This window comes from Ictalurus furcatus, chromosome 28 (genome assembly GCF_023375685.1).
Source record: "Ictalurus furcatus strain D&B chromosome 28, Billie_1.0, whole genome shotgun sequence".
Lineage (NCBI taxonomy): Eukaryota > Metazoa > Chordata > Actinopteri > Siluriformes > Ictaluridae > Ictalurus > Ictalurus furcatus.
The window spans coordinates 1904106-1927038 of record NC_071282.1 but is presented as its reverse complement, the minus strand read 5'-3'; the positions used below and the strand labels follow the sequence as shown (position 1 = coordinate 1927038).

Sequence of the window (22933 nt, the reverse complement as noted above, 5' to 3'; positions counted from 1 at the left end):
AGCAATGTGATACTTTTCACCTTGAACAACCTTGCTCACATGGGCGAATTAAAAAAAAACAAAAAACAAAAAAAACCCACAAGCCCCCCCCCCCCCACCACCACCACCACCACCACCCATGTCTTTGTCTTTCTTTAGTTCTCTCTCCACCCTCTTGCACACACTCCCGCTTTCAGAGAGTTTCACAGACATTACTCGTGCACTCCTTCACACACCTTTGATTCAATTCAGTGCAGCGTCCGACGTCAATCCTGAAGCATGGGGCAAGGTAAGTCACGCCAGCTCAGCGCCTGTTTCTAATGAACATTCTGAATAATGAAAACTTTTAAGTTACACGTTGTACTACTTCCAGTGCAACGTCAAAAACAGAGGGGCATTGTCGAAGTTACTCTTTCGTACACCGCTCGTCTTTCTTTCCTGTTTTAAAGAGCGTCTCGGTTTAAAATACACGGCTAGGTGTTCAATCCTGAGCTCGGGTTAGCGCCTGTGCTGACTTTTCCATGTTCTTCATGTGTCTGTGGGGGTTTCCTTGGGGTTCTCCGGTTTCCTCCAACCTTCCAGAAGGATCTACCATGGATTGGAATCACGTTCCCACTACGTTTCTTACCCAGAGTTCCTGGGGCCAGCTCTGGATCCTCCAGCACCCACCACCCTGATCAGGATGAAGAGGTCACTGAGCAACGAACACTGTAAACATATGGAATTATTCATTGACAAAGGGAGAAAAAACACAGCTTAAACACAGCTCAGAACTGGTTCCTGATATTCCCGATGAAGCTTGGCACGCTCTCGGCACCTTTTTGACCATTTTGTTTTTTCCTTCTTGATGCTTTGACATCAAATCAACTTGTTTGGGGAATGATTATATTTTAAGTAAATAAAAACCTAGTTATTAAACATTTTGATTCTGAAATGGATTTATACATGCACATTAACATTTTACATTTGTCTTAGAAACTCTTATGGCTCCTCATATGAGAGGGGATAACGTCACTATACTACAACCCAGAAAGTCTCCGCCTCTCTAAGATACTCTTTTTATACCCAATCACGTTACTGACCTGTTCCCAATTAACTTCCAGCTGTTTCTTTTTACTAACACTTACTTTTCCAGCCTTTTGTTGCCCCGTCCCAACTTTTTTGAGATGTGTTGCAACCATCAAATTCAAAATTACCTTAATCCCCCCCCCCCCCCAAAATGGTACATTTCCCCAGTTTAAACATTCGATAAATTTTTTATGTTCTATCGTGAATAACATACCTGTTTATGAGATTTGAAAATCATTGCATTCTGTTTTTATTTACATTTTACCCAGCGTCCCAACTTTTTCTTTGGAATCGGGGTGTATTATTTTACCTATCAGCCTTTTAATACCCTCTTATTATCTTACCATGTAGGCCTATTCTAAACCACCTAACTTTAGAACGTTGTAATGCTATGATGTCATTGTTGAAAATGAGTGTTAATTAACTTTAAGCAAAAAAAAAAAGAAAAGAAAAGTGCACACTGAAACAACAGTCAGCTATAGAATGCTGTTGTGTAATATTTTCGTTCTGCTAGTAAGTGTGTTTTTTTTTTGTTGTTGTTGCATCATTTGTTTCTGCAGAAACACCTGACTACTCGGATGATGACTTCTTCTATGGTAAAACCTCTGAGATTAACTCACGCAAAAATAAATAAACAAATAAATAAATTCTGAATATGATAACCGTACAGACCATCATTTTTACGGTACATCACAGTATCCGTTTACAATATTTAAAAAAATTTTTTTTACATTTTCAAACGGGACATCCAGCGCTGTCAAATTCTGGACTCTGATTGGTCAGAAGGTGGTGATTGATTTTCTAGCTGTTAAAATCATAACAAGAACTTGTAATAACTTGTCTCTTGAACGTTCTGTAAGTCCATGATCACACCCTTAATAAAAATGTCGGTGTAGACGGTGGATGTTAAAATGGCGAAACTGGATCATGTAAATTATAATAAAACTGCTACCATCTACTGGCGATCTGAGCAGCTGCGACGTCCCCGTTTGTTCTATTATGCTTTCTTAACATGGTATAACAAGTGTTATAATGATCAAGTGTTTGTTGCTATAATCTTATCGCTCTGTGTGTGTGTGTGAGACTACGAGCTGATCAGAAGAGGAGGGCTGATCTTCGCTGCTGTTCTGTTCTGTCTGGGCATGGCAATCATATTTAGTGAGTAATCATGACACTTTTAATTCGCAGGGTTCTACAAAGAGCTGTACAACAACGTTTCCCTATCAGGTTGGGTTCCAAGCAGAACCTCCTCAGAAAGCGAAGAACCCGCACCTATCCAAAGAACTCGTAAACAACCCTTTTATAAGGGTATCTATTATTTAAGACCCCTTTGATGGAGAAGGTTAATGTAGCGGTTAAACATTTATTAACATTTATTATTAAACGTGTATCTTTAAAGGTGTCATTTAATGGACATTATTAATGGAAACGGGCCATTTTACACTTATCCTAGCAGTAGTTGGTCTGCTGGGACATGTTTCATGTCCGACGTTTGCTTCTTTACTTTTGCACTGAAGCGACGAGGGTAAAAAGTAATTGAAATCTAAAAAAAATAATCTAAGCAGTTACTCTTGATATTACAGTATACCTGTATAAGCTACTGTTTTTTCTGGGTGTGACACACTTATATTTGTCCTGTTTTTCTTTGACAGGCAAAAGGCTCACCTGTGGGAAAAGACAAAACACAAAGTAAGCACCAACACACACCGACACAATGTACAAGCTGCGGTAAATACACGCAAGTAGACAAAAACACCCAAATATTCACTCACGTTGCTTTTCCGTCCCCATCACAGGCCTGTGAATCTGGACGAACTTTAACTCCGGAGTCATTGAAAGCCGGTACGTACAATCTCGTGCTTCCAGATATCACTAGCTACTCATGCTCGGTCTGTCTGTTAAGTGATAAATAATGTTCAATTATAAATTGTTATCTTCACAGGCATCCCATCATCCATCGCCCAATCCTGTCACTAATAAGGACCAATCCTGCATCAATGGAAAATGGAAAATTTTTCTAATTAAAAAAAAAAAACGGCCTTCTTTTGTATTGATTGAAGTCAGAAAATGCTTTGCCAGCTGGTGTGTCCAATAAAGAATGCGCAATATTACCATATTTTTGAATAAATGACATTATGAATACTCAAAAATACACAATATGGTGAGAGGGATAAGGAGACCTGGTCATCACACCCATATGAGCTTGTTGGACATCTCATTCCAGATTTATTCCCACTCTGATGCCATAATAAGCTCCATTCTTCTGGGAAGGCTTTCCACTAGATTTTGGGGCGTGGCTGTGTGGGATTTGTGCTCATTCAGCTACAAGAGGATTAGTGAGTGAGGTTGAGATCAGGTACTGATGTGTGAGGAGGCTCCAGTTCCGTCAGTCGGGTTGAGGTCAGGACTCTTCCACCTTCTTCCAACCGTAACGCACCATGTCTTCATGGCGTAAACCAACAGCATGCAAAGACATTCTATACAGTTGTTTGCTTCCAACTTTGTGGCAACGGTTTGGGGAAGGACCTCGTATGAGATTGACGGTCGGGCGTCATATGTGTATCTTATGCTTTTTTTTTTTTCTCATGATCTGCTGCGACATGACCTCAGTCGGCCTACATCTGAAAAAATAACCAAATATTTTACAATATTACAACTTGGGGTGCCAACTCATCGCAGACTACAAGCGCACACACATTCCCACACACACATTCTGGACAGCACAATGCCTTACGACTGGTGGAGGAAGCTGCAGAGCAGAGGTGGGACTCGAACCCCAAACCCTGGAGGTGCGAGGCTTAAAAGCTAACCACTAAACCACTGTGCCCTTCCCTCCTCCAACAAAAACCCCAATTAGGCCTTATTTCATGAGTGATTAGATTAAGAACAACACATTACATTAGACTACCATTCCAGATGATCAGAAACATATACTTCATATACAAGAACAACCGTTAGAGAGGAACAGATTTCTTCTGGATAGATAGACAGATAGATAGAACTGAGACTGTGGCTAACCACTGAAAGTTGAACACATGTAACCCACTGTGTGTGTGTGTGTGTGTGTGTGTGTGTGTGTGTGTGTGTGTGTGTGTGTGTGTGTTTTGCCGGGTTGTAGTGTTGTTCCTGCGCCACAGGGCGAGTCTCTGTAACTCTGCGTGTGAAAGCAGGCATAGAGGAGAGGAGGGGAGCTGATCCGCGCGGAGGGGCCGCCATTACCGGGGAAGCAAGAAAAGCCCACTTTCACTCACTCACACACACACACACACACAGCACCCCTGTGCTACACACATTTCGGTATCGTGTGGGAATTCCTCCGTTATTCCACAGAATATGAAGCGCCGTGCTGGGTTTACCGGAACGCCAGCGCCGCGCCTGCTCGCCGCATAGGATGAAATCAGCGCATATTTATTCCAGCTACGACTAACAAAGGACATCATGATTGATCCGGAGAAACGTGGGACAGCCGGAGGAAGCAAATGAGGCGAGGATTTATTGTTTTGTGTGTGTGTGTTTTTAAACCCTGGCGAGGAATAATCAATTCCTCCATTCGTGGAATTTGGGAAGCCGCGGTACTCGAAACCGAGCCCAGCCTCAGGATCCGGGTCAAAACCCAACCCGAAATCTCTCTCTTTTTTAAAACAAAAAACGTGGAGCTCCTTGGTCACATTGTATCCACTCAGAATCGTTTAAAACATTTAATCCGTGAGATACTTCTCCTTCTTTCTTTTTTTTTGTTACATTGTTTCATTATTTAAAGCGTGTAAGAGATACAGGCTGAAATAATAAAGCCTCACGCCGCCGGCCTGGACTCCCAGGACGGGGAGCGGGTCGAACCAAACCGTGCTGTTTATCCTGCTTTAATGTCCATTTCTAACAACATGGGAAAAGTCCGCCTGGATTCGTTTTAATAATAATAATAATAATAATAATAATAATAATAATAATAATAAACATGTTAACGATTATACAAGAGAGTAAAACAGCACGGCGAGTGAATTGTAGAAAGTGTCGGGATTGTTGTCATGGAGCCTAGCTGGCTACACAACACTGAAAGTGAATGGGGGGCTAGTCTGCTGAAGGTGTGTCACTCGGGCTCGGTTTTCCGTTTTAACGCGTTTTGGGATTCATTCCTCTGCTGTCTTTCTACACACACGCCATGCCAGTTGTTTTCCCCGAACCTTGTTTATTAGGTCTTTTCGTTGCGAAAAATATATTTCGCAGAAACGTTAAGGTAGACAGCGTATGAGCTAGCATGCTAGCTGAAGTGATTGTTCACATCACATGCATTAGCCTATGACAAAACGGGAACACAGGGAGCTAGCACGTAGCTAGCCACGGCTCTGAGGGCGTCTTACATAGCCATTCACAAGACAATAAATATACTTATGTGCTTATTTGTCACCTTAAAACGTGTTTGGATTAGTATTATTTATCTGGTAACAATTTATTAATTATTACTGTTATTTGTTTGTTTGTGTTTTTTTTGGCACCTTTATCTCTAAAATGTACTTCACAGATTTGTTTTATGAATATTAAATACTCGGGTATTAGTTTATTTAAATGTGAACACTAATAATTTGTCAATTTATTAGAGCCACAGAGCTTTTTATATATATATATATATATATATATATATATATATATATATATATATATAAAATTATTCCTGGAATATCCTCTGACAAAACACATTAGGTCATATAGGCCTGCTTATTTTAGTTATTGAGGCTGGGATTAAACACATTAATTTTCAACTGACTATTCATACAAACACTATACATCGAAATCAAAATCTAAATAAAATTAAATAAAGCAAAAACGATAAAGCTAAATACATTCGATGATGGCCAGTTGGGATTTCCACAACTGGTTATGCTTCATGAACCTCACTTTGAGCGATACGTCTAAAATATTACAATATTGTGATACTTAAGATTTTCATGACACACACACACACACACACGATTCAAACTAATATAAATGTCTGCAGAATATATATTTAGTATCTAAAAGAAGAACTGAAATGTCTACTACTTCCAGGGGAAATGGAACCCTCAGGACAGACATATTTAAGTGTCTTAATTCCTTGTTATTGTAGTCAGTGGTTAAAAATGACTTATTATACCAGTAAGATCTTGGAAAACAGTACAGTTTTTAATCACGATATGCGTGTCGTAACTATATTATATCGCACTGCCCATCCGTAATAGACGTGACAACCTTTTCATTTAAAGCACTTTCATTTAAATGTCGTCGTAATCGTTAGTAAAAACTGAAACGCAGTAAATACGTTTAGGCTGAAATGTTCGCGACGTGCTCGGTAATACGTGTATTAACGTGTTGGTTGGAGCTGTATTTTTGTTATTAACGCGAGAAGTTAGCAGCCGAACCGATCTGATCCGATCCGAGCCGTCGTTTACAGTGGATTTTTACTTGAAGGTTTCCAGTGGTCTAATCTGATCTCATAGGAGTCTGATGGTGAACAGTCTACTGGCGATTTATTGGACCTAATGTACTTAATATAATAATCTCATTTGCAGCAATCCAGATGTTCTGCAAAGAAAACAGGAAAGAATTCATGCAAATTTCATGGGCATCTAGATTAAACTGGCAAATAGTTCATTTAACGGTACATTGACTGTATCCTGGATTTAAAATTAAATATAAATTATTGGATTCCAAGAAACAAGTTATATTAATACATTATATTTATGGAGGTTTTTTTTCCCCAGCTGGAATTCTTACTAGCTTTTTGAACAGTAGTCGTTTTTTATAGGACGGATATTCAATCACATTGGTGTAGTAGACTAGATTTATTTTTTTTTTTTTTGTAAACCCAGCCCTTGTGGAGTCATTGCTTTTATGCAAGTCTTATAAATTAGCTGATTAGCTTTAAAAAAAAAAAAAAAACAACAACAAAAAAAACCCTCCACCAAACTATGCAGTACTGGGCGTACCTCAACAGCCATGATTGAGGAATGTGTTCCTGTGGACAGTGACTCACATTTTCCAGTCCTGCAGTTTTGCAATTTTTTAAAAAGAAAAATTTTTTTCTTGTATGTATTTTTGCTGACCTTGCATTATGCGCTTTTACTGTTGATGTTGCATGACGTACTACTTGCACACACTGTCTTTTAACTTTCAAGTTGAATCCTGTCTTTGGCATGGACTGTGCATAAATATATAAAAAGCACCAATATTTGGTGAAATTAAGGTAGTGCATGATACGCATATATCTCTTTCATTTTTCTGACGTGCTATGTATGATGGCTATGTAGTAAAACTTAAGTCAGCAAAGCAGATTACCGTCGATCCTGTTGGTTAGAGTGATAGTTGATTAGTCAATGATCAGTAAGTCTTCTTTTTCTTCTTCTTTTGGAACAGAAAGTAATTACTATTCTCTTTCTTTTTCTCTTCTTTCAGGATGGACGTCAGTAAAGAATAACTCCTCCGAAACGTTTGATATTTCCTGTCAAGCCACTCCCACCTGATTATCTCCTTTTGTTTAGCGTACCCAGCTTTCTGTAATATGGGCAAGAAACACACAATCGAAATTAGTCTGATTGTGTAAAGCCGGAGAAAACGCAGTGCGGCGGATATGATCGAATAAATCGCTTTATAAACACGACAAAGCGTGAATCCTGTGTTAACCGTTACGGCATGGCAAGATGAGTGCCTGCAAACGATGATGGCGAAAAAGCAAGATTCACGGGTGCCTACCTACAACCTAGTTGTAGTTGGTCTTTCGGGCACTGAGAAAGAGAAGGGCCCGTGCGGAGTTGGCAAGTCTTGCCTCTGTAATCGCTTCGTCCGCCCTAGCGCGGACGACTTTCACCTCGATCACACGTCTGTGCTGAGTACCAGTGATTTCGGTGGCCGAGTGGTCAACAACGACCATTTCCTGTTCTGGGGAGAGGTGGAGCGAGTCTTGGAGGATGGCACTGAGTGTAGGATGCATGTGGTGGAGCAGACGGAGTTTATCGATGACCAGACCTTTCAACCACATCGTAGCACAGCTTTACAGCCTTACATCAAAAGAGCTGCCTCCACGAAGCTGGCCTCTGCGGAAAAACTCATGTACTTTTGTACAGACCAGTTGGGTCTGGAGCAGGACTTTGAGCAAAAACAAATGCCCGAGGGAAAGCTGCAGGTAGACGGGTTTCTACTTTGCATCGATGTAAGTCGAGGGATGAACCGTAGCTTTGATGATCAAATGAAATTTGTTACCAACCTGTATAATCATCTGGGTAAAACTAAAAAGCCTGTTGCGCTGGTTCTCACCAAGTGTGATGAAGGAGTTGAGCGATACATCAAGGACTCTCATACATTTGCCATCAACAAAAAGAACTTGCAAGTTGTTGAGACATCAGCTCGGTCTAATGTCAACGTGGACTTAGCTTTCCTTACTCTGATTCAACTCATTGATAAGGGAAGGGGCAAGCACAAGATAATACCTTATTTTGAGGCTTTAAAGCATCAGAGTCAAATAATTGCCACCGCAAAGGACCGATACGAGTGGTTAGTGAACCACATAGTGAAGAATCACAACGAGAACTGGCCTGCAATCAGCCGACGTATGCAGCCATCACCAGAATACAAGGAATACGTCTTTTTAGAAGGTACAGCTAAAGCAAAAAAGCTTTTCCAGCAGCACGTTCATCGGCTTAAACAGGAGCACATCGAGAGACGTCGTAAAGCGTATTTAACCGCTCTCCCGCTCGCCTTGGGTTCCTTAGTGTCCGAACTGTCAGAAATCGAGCATTTAAGCTGGTCTGGGGTGCAGAAGGTACTGGAGTCCAAAAAGGACTTTGACCATTGGTTTGTGGTTCTGGAGGACGCGCCATGGGAAGACACGCCACATCTTGACAATATGGAAGACGAGCGCATACCCTTTGACGTGCTGGACACAACTGCCGCGGAAATCATATTTGATGCGCATCTCGAACATTTGCGCAACGAGTGCAAGCGTGCCGAGATGCGACACGAATTTAAGATGAAGCTGGCGTCCTCGCCCTTCGTCACCCCTGGCAAGCCTTGGGAAGAGGCACGGAGCTTCATAATGAACGAAGACTTCTATCAGTGGTTGGAGGAGCCGGAATACCTGGATATCTACAACAGGCACCAAAAGGTGATCATAGACAGGGCAAAGGAGGATTTCCAGGAACTTCTGCTGGAGTATTCGGAGCTTTTTTATGAACTTGAAGTGGATGCTAAGCCAAGTAAAGAAAAGATGGGGGCAATTCAGGAAGCACTGGGAGAAGAGCAGCGCTTCAAGGCATTACAGAAACTGCAGGCAGAAAGAGACGCCTTAGTTTTAAAGCACATCCATTTTGTCTATCACCCGACCAAGGATACTTGTCCGAGCTGCCCGTACTGCATCGACAACAAGATCGAGCAGATATTAGCCTCGTGCTTCCCTATGCGCTATCCTTCCTTTGGAAAGTCTCATATGCATGAAAGCAAAGCAGAACGGATTAACTTAGTGATTCTGGGCAAAGATGGTTTAGCAAGAGAGTTGGCTAACGAGATTCGAGCTATGTGTGCCAACGACGACTACTACGTGCTTGAAGGCAAATTATACGAGCTAATACTCAGGCCTATTGAGGGTAACGTTAGGCTTCCGGTTAACTCCTTCCATACTGCTACATTCACACCTCACGGGTGCCTGTGTCTGTACAATTCCAAGGAATCTTTGTCTTACGTTCTAGAAAGTATCGAGAAGTTGCGCGAGTCAACGCTTGGCAGGAGGGATAACCACATAGCTCAGCTTCCTTTGTCTCTTTTGTTAGTCACTAAGAGAGGTGTAGGGGCTTTGAGTGACCTTGGTGGGGAGACTGCCCAAATCTTAATCACGCAGGGTCAGCAGGTAGCCATGAAGCTGCAGTGCGAATTTTTGGAGCCAGCATCCCCTGGCTCAGGCTACGGGCGGAATGTGAACGAGAAACAGATCAACCAAGTGTTAAAAGGTTTGTTAGATACAAGAAGGAGCGCCGCGTTTCGTAGCGGTTCCCCGTCTTCACCCCCTTTACCTCCGAGCATCAGAGACATCCAGCAGGACCAGAATCCGGAGGCAGACTTGCGTATTGTCATGTGCCTGATGTGTGGAGATTCCTACGACGTAGACCAACTTCTCTCACCCTTCTTACTGCCTCAGCATTGCAGGCCAACCAATTCCAGTGGTAACTCAGTGGTGCTTTTGCAGACAGTCGGTGACAACAGGCTGACAATAGAGCTGTCCCTACTATCATATCACGCTTCTTTTACCATGCGCAAGAGTCGGCTTGTACACGGGTACATAGGTGTGTACTCTGCTCGCCGCAAAGCCTCATTGGAAACCTTGTGTGCCTTACTCTGTGAGGTTCCAGACATTGTTCCAGTCCAGTTGCTAGCGGTGGGAGAAACGGAGACGGAGCTCACGGACTCCGAGTCTGCACGTGAGCTGTTGGTCCAGGGCGAAGAACTGGCCCATGAAATAGAGGGTCGTTTTGCCTGCGTGGTCTGTGGACCAGGCGGAGTTGTTGGAGGACTGCACAGAATAGACCTCCTACAATCTTTCTTCATGGAGGTCGCGGAGAAGAAGACTCTCGTTGAGGCAACTCATGTGTACGATAACGCAGCAGAGGCCTGTAGCACAAACGAGAACGTGTATTCACCCCATTGCGGTTCCCCTAGCCCTGTAACTATGCTGTTGGATTATGAGGAGGACATGGAAGCTTCACCGCCTTACTTTGACGGAACCCTCACCTCTCATAGCGGATTCAAGCTCCCTGATTTGGAGTCGGCCGACACGTTCTCGGTCATCTCTGAACTCAGTACTTTTGAGAACAAGTTGAACAGCAAAGTCCCTTTACATATGAGGTCCAAACCCAGTGTCACTTTTGACTTCAGAAAGCACAACTTTAACCCCTACATGGACACCAGCCATCGGCGGTCCCTTACCTCCAATGTCACCTGGCCGCCCTGTGGGGACGGGGTGTATGATCCGTCTGACTATGCTGAGCCAATGGATGCTGTTTCCAAGCCTCGACCCAGCCATGAGGAGAACATATACTCTGTACCACACGACAGCACGCAGGGCAAGATCATCACCATACGGAACTCCAACCGAATGCACTCGAACGGAGGCGTGAACGGCTCGGATAGCGAAGGCGACGGCAGCTCTTTGGAGCGGCGCAGGAAGTTCTCTTCTGCCGGAGTAAAACCCCGATTGTACCGAGATCGATCCAAGCGCCTAGGCAAGTTCAGCAGCTTCCGCACCAGTTTCTCTATCGGCAGCGATGACGAGTTCGGCGGTCTTCCAAAAACGAAGGAGGATGACGTGGCCGTTTTGAAAGGAGAGTCGCTGATTGAGGAAGGGGACGATAAGAAAAGGAACATTCTGAGGAGCCTTCGTCGACCAGGCAAAGTAATTACATTACACACAGCTTTTTTTCTGTACGATAGCTATCTTTAAACAAACACAGAGTCTGGAGTTGTCATTTACTCAACCCAAATGTCTCTTTTTACTCAATTTCTGCAGAAAACCAGACTAAAGCCCCGACACTCGATCTCCAAACCTCTGGAGAGTACTTACTTTGGGGTGCCATTAGTTAATGTCGTGTCACCTGACAGACCCATCCCGCTGTTCATCGACAAATGTATCCGCTTCATTGAGGCCACAGGTAACACTTCACTGATAGTTGCACAAGTATTCAAGAGCCATGGTTTTTATTCTTCAGATAACGTTCTGTGCAAGGGAGCAGCTTATAGTAACACTTACACTATATGGCCAAAAGTTTGTGGACACCTGACCATCACACCCATATACGCTTCTTCCCCAAATTGTTGCCTCACAAAATTTGAAGCACACAATTGTATAGAATGTCTTTGCATGCCGGGGCATTACAGCTTCACTTCACTGGAACTAAGAGGGCCCCAAACCTGTTCCGGCAATGCCAGTGCCCATGTGTGCAAAGCGAGCTCCATGAAGACGTGGTCAGCCAAGGTTGGAGTGGAAGAACGCAAGTGGCCTGGGATGAACTGTGCACCAACCCTCCTCTGCATGATGTCAGCGCCTGACCTGATCTCACTAATGCTCTTGAGGCTGAACGGGCACACAATCCCCACGACCCGTGGTGTTCAAGAAGCACGTACGGGCGTCATGGTCAGCTGTCCGCAAACGTCTGGCTATATAGTCTATTGTTGTATTGTGTCTGAATCGAGACAAGTCGACTCTGATTGAAATAGAGAAGATTTCAGACACTGATCTGGAGACGCCTGGCTTTGTCACATGACCCTCTGGAAAGCTTGTGGTGTGATTTCTCTAAATATCTCCACTACTGTCAGTCAGGAAAGATGCTGCTGATGACTAGACATTTCCTAGATGGAGCAATACTTCCTTTTTTTTTCTCCTCTGAACACATACTTTCTGTCAAAAGTTCAGATCTTAAGCATACCTAGTCAGAACAACCCTAGACTGGTTCGAACAAAGACTGGCTGCTGATATAAGCATATATATGTAAGATGTCATGACAAAAACCTTATATTCTGAGACACAGATCACCTGCATCTCTCTCTTTGTCTCTCTCTCTCGCTCTCTCTGTCTTTGTCTCTCTCTCTGTCTCTCTCTCTCTCTCTCTCTCTCTCTCTCTCTCTCAGGGTTGACTACGGAGGGTCTATATAGAGTGAGTGGAAACAAGTCAGAGATGGAGAGCATGCAGCGGCAGTTTGAACAGGGTAAGATTATACCCACGTTACATTCTTTCAAACTGACTAATAAAGTTTTTTTTGTTAGTTTTTTTTGGTGAGCTGCTGCTTTATTTGCCCTTCTTGTGCATACATTTGACATATATCCCTCTATTCACGGACAGAATCAACAATGACTCCAATTAAAATGTCAAATTCTGATTAGTAGATCATCATTCCAATTATTAAAGTGACTCAATGGACCTGGGTTTTTTTTCTGTCTCTCTCTCTTTACTGTCTTGCTTTAACTCACTCCTACGTATTCGTTCATTTTTCACTTTGTCCCCTGTAGACCACGGCCTGGACCTGGTGGAAAAGGACTTTCCGGTGAACACAGTAGCTGGCGCTTTAAAGAGCTTTTTCTCTGAGTTGCCCGATCCATTGGTCCCATACAGTCTACAAGTGGAGCTGGTGGAAGCTTTCAGTAAGTTTTCTCAACCCTTTCTCACAGCGCACCGGCATTCGAAATCGACTTATCGGGTTTCTGCGTGTAGAGTATCGTGACTCTGTGTTCAGCCATGATACAGTGCCCCGCAGAGCAGGGAGCATCAAGGGCCTAGAGATGAGCTCTAGCAAAGTGTCTTTCACTCTTCTAACAGTTCGTCTGTGTGTTTCTTTGTATTTGTGCAGAGATAAATGACCGAGAGCAGAGACTGCAGACCATGAAGGACGTGCTGAGGAGATTTCCTCGGGAGAATTACGAAGTTTTCAAACATGTCATGGGCCACCTGAACAAGTCAGTTCCTTTTAGCTGTTATACCCATGTGACGTTTTCTTGTGTTCTTGCGTGTGCTGCAGTTCTCAAAGCTTCACAACACCTGGATGCAGTTTTGCCGAAAACATATCTTAATTTAAAATTAAAAATAGGTAGCGCCACCCTCGTCCGGGTGTCATGGCTCTCTGCGTCACTGCCAACGTGTCAGGTTTAAAGTCGTTAGCAAGCCAATCTGAAACACTGCAAGTAATCGTTTATGAATTTTGTTTGCTCATTATTCATTCAGGGTCAGCCAGTGGAACAGAGTCAACCTGATGACCAGCGAGAACCTGTCCATCTGCTTCTGGCCTACGCTCATGCGGCCCGACTTCACCACCATGGACGCTCTCACGGCCACGCGCACCTACCAGACCATCATCGAGACCTTCATCCATCAGTGCGCCTTTTTCTTCTACAACCAAGCTCCCGCCGAGTCTCCCACAGGCCTCTACGGCACGCCGACACCCTCTGCCCTGCCCCCTTCGCCCACCGCCGCCCCCTTGTGCACCCCTCCACCTCCGCACTTCAGCCCGGCGCTTCATTCGCCCCCGGGCTCGCCCCCTCAGAGCCCCCTCACCGTCCCCGCAGAGACACACACACTGTGAGACAGGGACACACGCCAGGCTAAAGATTCCTCGTATCTATACACATATACACTGCAGTCTTTACATAGACGCTCGGTATGTAAGCGAGATCGCACACAAGACGTGCGCGTATTTAAATTTGCATGTAGCGACTGGATTCAACGCCGTCTGAGGGTTTGTGAACATTTTTTATTTTTTTTGCACACCACACTTGAAACCGTAGCGCCCCGACGACACACACGGACACCCGCAAGTCCTCCTGTCTCGCCGTGGACGCTCGTCACTGTTACCGGGGGGACCAGAACTTCTTAATCCGAGCCCATGTTCTGTTCTGCAGCGTAGCAGACTTCTGTTAAGTGTGCGCTTTTGTCTTGTCTCTCCGTGTGTGTTTTTAAAAAAAAATTAATTAAGTAATTCTCTCGCTTAACTCCATCCATTCCTGCTTTCCTGATCTCGGACTGTAGCTCCTGTTTTTTTTTTGTTTGTTTGTTTTTTTTTCTTCCCAGCCACACATGAAGAAGAAATACAGTAGGGAGACGCACTACAAATGGGAAATCCATCCAGGCACTTATCCCAACACTGTCTGATGAAGTCAGACGGACACTTTGAGAGAGTGCTGATTAAAAAAATAAATAAAAAAAAAGAGAGAGAGATAAATAGAATTACTATTGCTGCATGCTTACTTGCAAAGATGAACTTTTTTTCCCTCCCAGTGTTGATTTAATCTACATGATCCCTTGTTAAAAGACCGCATGGATTTGAAAAAAACAAAAAAAACATTGAAGCTGTCACGTATGAGCGTTTTGATTTGGTTTTCTTCTCTTCTCTCTGTGATATGAAGCTTTGACAGTTTTGCTTTCATCGGTTCCTGTGGATCTGTGCTCTTTTTATGAGATTCGACCGGACGAATCTGGAACTCCGGAGGGTTCGATCGCTCCGAGACTTTTAACGACGTCGAACTTTGACATGTAACCTCTTTAAACCTTTAACCTTTTAGTCAAGGGTGATCCCAGAACCCTTTTACCCTTAAAAAATGGGACATTAAAAAAAAAATGTAAAAAAAGACACACACACATATACACACATACACGGGCCTTATTTGGATGTCCTCTGTTTTTTTTGCCACTTACTAATATAAAGCACTTTGATGATTTTTTTTTTTTTTTTTTTAATGTTTTATTTAGGCCTGATTTTGTGAAGAGTAACACTGAATTGCATTTGGTGTAGCCTGTGTCTGGGGAACATTTCTGATCCTCACCAAGCATCTGTTCCATCTCTGTACTGGATTTTCCTCTGTATGTCTGTGACATTAAGACTAAACTGCAACTAATGTAGACATAAACTGCTAACGTTTATCATTTCGGCGCAGACCCATGCCGAGTTCCCTGTCCTCCGGTTCTCGGACTCGTCTCGTTCGCGGCTCCATGCGCATAGATCGTAATTGATGTTTTCTTTTAAAAAGATAGAAGCCTTTTCTGAAATGGCAGACAGTCTCGTCATGAATTCGAAGCGTTTTTCGCTTTATGTTTTGGTAGGAGATGAAAATGCTCGGCTAGATTTTAAATACCTGGTTTACAGACGTAGAAGGAACCAGGATCCGAGAAGACCCAAAAAAAAAAAGAGGTACATTTATCCCCCGCCCATTCGAACCCATGGCAATTTGCATAATATGTGAAACCTACTTTTTCAAACCAGTTCTAGGATTTTTTAAGGATTAAACAATGTTATAGCAAGTTACTAATAAGGCTCGATAATTATCAAAGAATGTTGGGATTTGAAAAACAAACCATATATATACGGGTGCCATCTACCAATCATTTATTTCTATTTATTTACTACAACTTTTGATCAAACTTGAGCAGCGTACTCAGGACGTGATTCTGAGGACAAACGCTAAGGTTCAGGGGCGTCTTCATCCATGGGGTGGTGGGTTCAAGTACTTGTTTCTCAAGTCCCATCAAGCTGAAACACTCCAGCGACACCACAGAAAACATCTGCAATATCACAGCAGCTGCTTGTCAATAATTTGGCAACCCATTCGTGAGATAAGGGAATTGTCTCTTCATCTAAGATGGTACGCAGTTGCCACTAGGGGGCGCATCTCACATCTACAGTATATCAGTATACCAACCCCCAACCATCATCTCAGGACGGGTATGAATCATGGAATCAGGTGTAGAAAACACTAGCATGTGCTTTCCAGGCCCAGGGTTGGGAAGCTGGGGTTTAACTATTGAGATATGAATCAGAACGACCGGTCTCTGAAATAAATTAGAGCTTAAAGACATACTCTACAAAGACATTCATTTTTCAAAAAATATATCTATCTATATCGCTTTTAGAAACACGTATTTAATCCAGTCATTTAACTTCAAATCTCCAATACATGAAAAAAACAAAAACAAACAGTATTTCCTTGCAATTGTAAGAACATTCAAAAGATTTCTGCTGGTATAAACAGTGAAGGCTGATGCATGCTATCTTATCCATAAATAAATTCACACACACAACTTATTTAATTCCACTTTTGTGCTACATGTTGGCATGTTTGCTTTTCTGTAATCTGAGCTCAACTTCCTGAACGCTCCGGCATCCATCCATCAAAAAAAAGGAAGTAGAGATGGAGACGTGTCTTTTTTTTTTTTTTACGAGTGTGTTAAGGTGTGTTCTCGTTCACTTGCATGACAGACAACAAAGGTAAGGACGAATCATTTCCACAGAGGTTTTTTCTTCTTCTTTTTTCCCCAGCTCATTGGGAGGTGCTGCTGTAATCGGCGATGGTAACGGGTCTGATGACCTAGTGTTAACGTTTCCACCCCGACCGACGTTGATTATTTTCCTACTGCGGCATGTCCCGGAACGTTCCAGACGTCTTCTATCAGAGCGGTTTGTTAACGTTAACGTTTTTAAGGACGCTACGTCATACTTTCAGGTCTAAAGTTCCGTTAACGTTGAGGAAAGTCAGTTGTACATCATGATATAACATGTAGGAGCATTGCACACGCTGTAGTGGTGGACATGGCACACCTGACACTGTGTTTGTTTTGTTTGTTTGTTTTTCATGGAATTTGCATGGGTGGAGTCGTGGAAGGGTCGAGGGGTGGGGGATGGGAACAACGCAATTTTCAAATAAGCCTAGTCTAGTTTTTTGATAGATAAAATTATAGATAGATTTTGAATCATAAATTGTTTGAATTAATCATTAATTGCATCAATTGAAAACAATTAATTAAAAATTATACTGAACATTTTTTTTTTTTTCATGGTGTGAAAATGTGATTAATTTAGCAACATTTGATCAGGGTTTTTTTGATTTTGTAGGTACGCCTGTATTTTGTAAAGTCTGTAGCATTAGTAGGTTTTTATTTTTTTGGTTTTGTTTCATACTTTGAACCCTTTGCCTGCGAGAACGACAGCGAGAGAGCCAAGTAGGCCTAGGAAACTTCCTAATTTTATAATGACTTCAGCTTGTACTCCAACCAAAGTCCTACGTTTACATGAATCGTTCATACCTGAAATGTATCAGCTGAACTTTATCTCGAATGTTAATGTGTATTCCGCTTCACTGGAATGAAGAGGTCCCAAGGCTGTTCTAGCCTGACAATGCCTCTGTGCACAAAGCGAGCTCTACGTGTGAACACACGGTGTGTTAAGGTCGGAAGAAGGTCGAAGAACTCGAGTGGCCTGCACCTGCGCAGTAGCCTGACCCGCCACTCAACCCCACGCCACACCTTTTTGATGAACTGGAACACCGACGGCACCCCAGACACTCCTGAATGAACACTACAGTCGTGTTATAAAACCTAGTGGAAAGCCTTCAAAGAACAGTGGAGATTTTTATAACAGAAAAGGGGGATTAAACCTGGAAGGGATTTTCAGCAATTACGTACGGACATGATGGTCAGTGGTACACCTGGTGTATTTTAGCAGCAAGGTCCTACTGGTCGAATAGCGTACTGTAGCCACAGCCAGACCAACGAGCACCATAATATATTACAGTATGGTCTGCGTGGTTTTTCTTCTTCTGTTGTTCGTTCCAACAGTGTGTTTATTAATACTTGGCGTACGCCTTGTGTAATAAAGTATTTTTATTTCAAAGGAACCGGTTCTCCAAGAAAGTCTGGTTCTGCGTTTCTCTGATATTTCATGTGTAAACCATTATGGTATGTGTCTTATTGTTGCCAGTGGCCAATACGCAGCGGTCTTTGTAAAGACAGGCATTTTAGTGGGTTTGAAATGAACTTTTACTTTCTTTCTTTCTTTCTTTCTTTTCTTTTTTGTGGTCACAACTCGGATCATTTTAGCACTTGAATGTTCCCGGTACAGCTCTACCTGTTGTGCTTTCTTATTCCGAGCCTAGTTTTCAGATAATGTTCTGATTTAGCCTGGTTTTGACCTTTGTAGAGCATCACACTGCAAAATAAGTAAATAAATAAATAAATAATTCAGTGGGAGAGTTTATTACCAAATAAAACCTTTTTTTTTTTTTTTTTAAATATAAATTGCATTTTAATATTTCTATGCAGATGTGAAAGAGCGCTGGAAAATAGTCCAAAATGGCCGCCAGTGACCTCAGATATATATCTGGTGAGTTGTTTTTTGTTTTTTTTTTGTAATAGATTTGTAATAGATCATATCATTAATTCCAACAAGGAAATTATCAATTGTTTATCTTAAGTCCTGTACTCAATAAGAACTGCTGTTGTAATCATAAAAACAAACCTTATGATCATCAGGTTTCTTATTTCTAGTATGATCATTCTGTATCCTTTGCACACAATCCGTGCTGTTTGCCTTCTCTTTGTATGACTTCGAATCTACCATAACGATTTATAATCCCGCTATCCGGTGTCACCCAGGAGAGGATGAGTTCCTTTCGAGTCTGGTTCCTCACAAGGTTTCTTCCTCCTTTCGTCTCAGGTTAAAAGCACTACGTGTACGCATAAGATGAAATGAACTTGAATCGAAGATGTGTTTTTAATTGTAATTGTAGCTAAGGCAACATGACTCCATTTAAACTCCGGCCCCCCCGGGGTGTTACTCTTTCGAATGTCTATTATGAGCACTGAGATGGTTGCACTTGTTTTTTTTTCTCCCGCAGGTGATGTGCATCGTGTCTCAGAAGTGAGCATTGTGCTGCTAGGCTGCAGGAATTCTGGGAAAAGTCTTGCTGGAAACGTCATCCTGGGCCGAAAAGATCTTGACTTACAGGAAAGCACACGGAGCGTGAAGAGACATGGAGAAGTAGCAGGGAGGAAAATCACTCTGGTCGAAGCTCCAGGATGGTGCAGTGATAAACCTGTGACGGAGAGCACCGAGTTACTGAACGAGGAGATAGTCCGCGGCGTGTCCGTGTATCCTCCTGGTCCACAGGCTGTACTGGTGGTGGTCAACTGTGGTGACGTATTTAAAGAAAACGACAGAGAAAGATTAGCAGGATGTCTGAATCTCCTTGGTGATGAAGTCTGGAGTCACACCATAGTTCTGTTCACCTTTGGGGACTTCCTGGGAGACGTCACCATAGAGAGACACATCGAGCGTGAAGGTGTGGCTCTCCAGTGGCTGGTCGAGAAATGTGGAAACAGATATCATGTTTTTAAGAATAACATGGATGACGACTCGCAGGTTATGGAGCTGCTGGAGAAGATAGAGGAGATGGTGGCAGTAAACAGAGGCTGTCGTTTGGAAATGGACACCACGATGTTGCCGAACGTGGACGAGAGCAGGATAGGAGATGACTCCAAGGAGAGAAGGACAAAAGGCATGAAATATTCACATTATTTCATGAATGTATGCATGTACTTTCTCAAATTCCTCCAGGTTTTCTGGTTCAGTTCTGAGCTGTGGAGCATCGCACATTCAACCCGTGTCCGTATGGGTTCCCCCCGAGATCTCCAGTTTCCTCCCGCCTCCCGAAAACATGCAGGTAGGTATATCAGCCATGCTAAAATGACCCTTAAGTATCTGTGTGTGTGTGTGTATTTGTGCATGGTGCTGGATCTTAGTCCTCTCTTGTTGTTGCCTGGGTGATATCAGGTAGGAGTTTTTCCACTATTATTTTTCAATCCCTTACTTTTAAGGGGACAAGGAACAAGAATTTTCTCCGAAAAACACTTATATGTACTTGCTTTATATGTATGCATTTTTCTCGATTCTTCCAGCAGAGGATTTTAGAGAACCCAGTGGAACCGGAAAAGGTGCTCGGTCCACATCTTCACTGCACCCTGACGCTGGACATGTAAGGATCTTTATCTGATCTTCATGACCCAGTATGACGGTTACAGATTCATAGTCAGGTCTACATTTTTAAAGAACTCTCAAACCAAATTTTAACAAAACAAATTTGTGAAGTGTTTTAGCCCAGCAGGGGGCTCACACCCTGTCACGATACTCTACACACAGAAACCCAACCGTGTTCGGATAAATAGTAAAGTAAACAAAAGTACGTTTTGTTTTGTTTAAATCTAAAAAATGGTCTCGTATTATGTATAACAGGTCTCAGCAGACACTGAAATATTTACTCCTGAATTGGTTGACAACTATCCTAATGATAAGAACAGAATGAAATACAGGTAACATGCATGTTTTATTTATTTATTTATTTATTCTTTATAATTCTGTCATTCAAACAAATTTAGGATTGAAGAGGTGATTGCTTTTCTGTTCTTCAGGTTTCTTTGCCCTCGTGCCGGGCAGTTTAAGTGCAAACTGACAGACCTTGTGTTCGAGATGGAAGGGAAAGGGGAATTGCTGTACAGAATAGTGTCCTGGGACGGCTGTGTCTCGGATGAGTTAAAGGACAAGGAGCCTGCAGGACCTCTGTACAGTATCGACTGCCTCGAAGGTTCAATCCGTCATCTACACCTTCCGCACTGTGAGATCGATTGGGGTAAGTTGGGGTATTGTAGGCTGATTGGCATTTCCAAATTGCCCGTAGTGTGTGAATGTGTGTATGATTGTGCCCTGTGATGGGTTGGCACCCTGTCCAGGATGTCCCCCACCTTGTGCTCCCCTGTCTCCCTGTGTAGGATAAACAATATGGAAAATGTACTGATGGAGGTAAATACTTTTCTGTTTGTGAGTATTATTCGCAATGCCTTGCCTTACAGGCAAACATGTGCTTCAGCTAACTGTGGCACACGTGACTGGTGGAAACGTGGAGATCATTCAGCCTCTGAAAGTAACAAGCACACACGTGATCGTAGACGTTCGACGTTTCTCCCTCGTCGGTCTCTTAAAAGCGCTCCTATTCCAAGCGTACCCCATCAGAGCCCAAGTCCTCCTGTTCTGTGAAGAAACTGGGAAACACAGGATGAGTAAACTGCACGTCCATCTCTTGCCAGGGAATGTCCCCGTTGAAGAGGTAATCTCCGTTAACGAGTGTGTTTATTATTACGTTTCGCGTATCCTCATATACAGTGATGAAAAGAGGTTGTATTGTAATTCACGACTTACAGTAGCAGTGAACACAAATTTGTCACAGAATTGGTCGTTTTTAAAAAAAAAAAATAGTTCGAATGCACTGTTCTTTTGCCCTTAAAGGTGCAGAAGCAACGTAACTGCACGTACACGTACATTGAGACACGCTCTAAATGTCAGCTGACCCCAGATAAAACATACAGGCCGTGCTTTAGAACTACTGACTGTGATTACGTGTCCCAACCTGAGGTAAAGTTCATCGTCAATGTCGGTCATATTTTAAGTAAACATCCTTGACTTCATGCATCGTTCTGGAATAATCTCTGGAAAAATCACCCGTTTCCTCAGGACGAGACGTTTGTTCGTGACTACGGCCCCGACTATCACTCTACGTTTGAGGTGCAGTTTAATACCGAGCTCGATAAATTCACTTTAAGTCTCTTGGATGAAAATGGCCAGGAGGTGTGGAGGCCTGATCTAGTCTTGCTTACAGGTAACCAAGTGTTCATTTTTTTTTTCTCTTAAAACGGTACGTTTCCTCAGTTGAAACATTCTCTACGTTCTATTGTGAATAACACACGTGAGGTTTGTGAGATTGACATTTTATGCTGTGTCCCATTTTTTTTTTTTTTGGAATAGTACAGTAATTCTCTCTGAAAGACAGTAGTATGTATTTGATTCATATGTATGATGTACGTATGCATGTGTTTGGTTTATTCTTCACACAGAGGGTTTTAGAGAACACGACGGGACCAGAAAAGACGCTCGGTCCGCGGCTACGCTACACCTTGACTCTGGACATGTAAGGATCTTTATCTGATCTTCATGACCCAGTACGATAGTTAGCCCCACATCTTTACATTCAGTCAGAATACGTTCTCTCGTGGTTTTTGTTTAATGACTACATGAAGGTTTTTTACACAGACAACGGTTGTATATAAACAACATCTTAACAGTGGTCTCTTATTATGTTTAACAGGCCTCAACGGACACTGAATTAATATTTAGTCCTGAATTAGTTGAAAACTGTCCTAAAGATAAGAACGGAGATGTATACAGGTAACATGCCTGCCTTATTATTATTATTATTATTATTATTCGTTGTTCTATCATTCAAACACATTTATGATATGTTTTCCACCATTTATTTTTCCTGTTCTTCAGGTTTCTCTGCCCTCATGCCGGCCTGTATATGTGCAAACTGACCAACCTTGTGTTTGAGATGGAAGGTAAAGGTGTAGTGGTGTACAGGATCGTGTCCTGGGACAGCCATGTCTTGGATGGATTACAGAAGGATTCTGCAGGACCACTGTACAGTATCGAATGCCTCGAAGGTTCAATCCGTCATCTGCGCCTCCCGCATTGTGAGACCCGTGAGTTGACCTTTCGCTAACATGAGTAT

General features: G+C 42.7%; 3 protein-coding genes across 6 annotated transcripts in view; all 3 read left to right on the top strand.

Moving 5' to 3' along the window:
• The first annotated feature begins 182 nt into the window (after positions 1-182).
• Positions 183-4079, top strand: fxyd2 (FXYD domain containing ion transport regulator 2). Its single transcript, XM_053617559.1, has 6 exons — positions 183-268; positions 1608-1643; positions 2131-2205; positions 2700-2736; positions 2844-2889; positions 2990-4079. Exons 1-5 carry the CDS (start codon positions 259-261, stop codon positions 2866-2868), a joined length of 183 nt encoding a protein of 60 aa, XP_053473534.1. The 5' UTR covers positions 183-258; the 3' UTR covers positions 2869-2889; positions 2990-4079.
• A 3395-nt stretch (positions 4080-7474) lies between these two features.
• Positions 7475-16430, top strand: arhgap35b (Rho GTPase activating protein 35b). The gene is made up of 6 exons (XM_053617453.1): positions 7475-11455; positions 11570-11711; positions 12688-12765; positions 13067-13198; positions 13405-13510; positions 13776-16430. The coding sequence occupies exons 1-6, from the start codon at positions 7736-7738 to the stop codon at positions 14131-14133; spliced, it is 4536 nt and encodes a 1511-aa protein (XP_053473428.1). The 5' UTR covers positions 7475-7735; the 3' UTR covers positions 14134-16430.
• A 305-nt stretch (positions 16431-16735) lies between these two features.
• LOC128603201 (uncharacterized) overlaps positions 16736-22933 on the top strand; it is a 9284-nt gene continuing 3086 nt past the window's right edge. The window contains exons 1-12 of one of the 4 annotated variants that reach the window (XM_053617469.1): positions 16737-16998; positions 18639-18699; positions 19214-20038; positions 20274-20350; positions 20608-20684; positions 20784-21001; positions 21222-21475; positions 21655-21780; positions 21880-22024; positions 22260-22333; positions 22511-22590; positions 22696-22904. In XM_053617469.1, coding sequence (XP_053473444.1) covers positions 18669-18699; positions 19214-20038; positions 20274-20350; positions 20608-20684; positions 20784-21001; positions 21222-21475; positions 21655-21780; positions 21880-22024; positions 22260-22333; positions 22511-22590; positions 22696-22904 — 2116 coding nt within the window. In that variant the 5' untranslated portion in view covers positions 16737-16998; positions 18639-18668. Of the gene's footprint in view, positions 20039-20273; positions 20351-20607; positions 20685-20783; positions 21002-21221; positions 21476-21654; positions 21781-21879; positions 22025-22259; positions 22334-22510; positions 22591-22695; positions 22905-22933 lie in introns of all 4 variants that reach the window. The other 3 variants (XM_053617470.1, XM_053617468.1, XM_053617467.1) reach the window with 3 other exon arrangements.

Excerpts from the sequence above, each read along its gene's own strand:
- fxyd2 (XM_053617559.1), top strand. Across the intron at positions 2,206-2,699 it reads GGGCATGGCAATCATATTTA|GCAAAAGGCTCACCTGTGGG; the intron begins GTGAGTAATCAT and ends TTTCTTTGACAG. Across the intron at positions 2,737-2,843 it reads GGGAAAAGACAAAACACAAA|GCCTGTGAATCTGGACGAAC; the intron begins GTAAGCACCAAC and ends TCCCCATCACAG.
- arhgap35b (XM_053617453.1), top strand. The coding sequence starts at position 7,736 with ATGATGGCGAAAAAGCAAGATTCACGGGTGCCTACCTACAACCTAGTT. Across the intron at positions 12,766-13,066 it reads GCAGCGGCAGTTTGAACAGG|ACCACGGCCTGGACCTGGTG; the intron begins GTAAGATTATAC and ends TGTCCCCTGTAG. Across the intron at positions 13,199-13,404 it reads GGAGCTGGTGGAAGCTTTCA|AGATAAATGACCGAGAGCAG; the intron begins GTAAGTTTTCTC and ends GTATTTGTGCAG.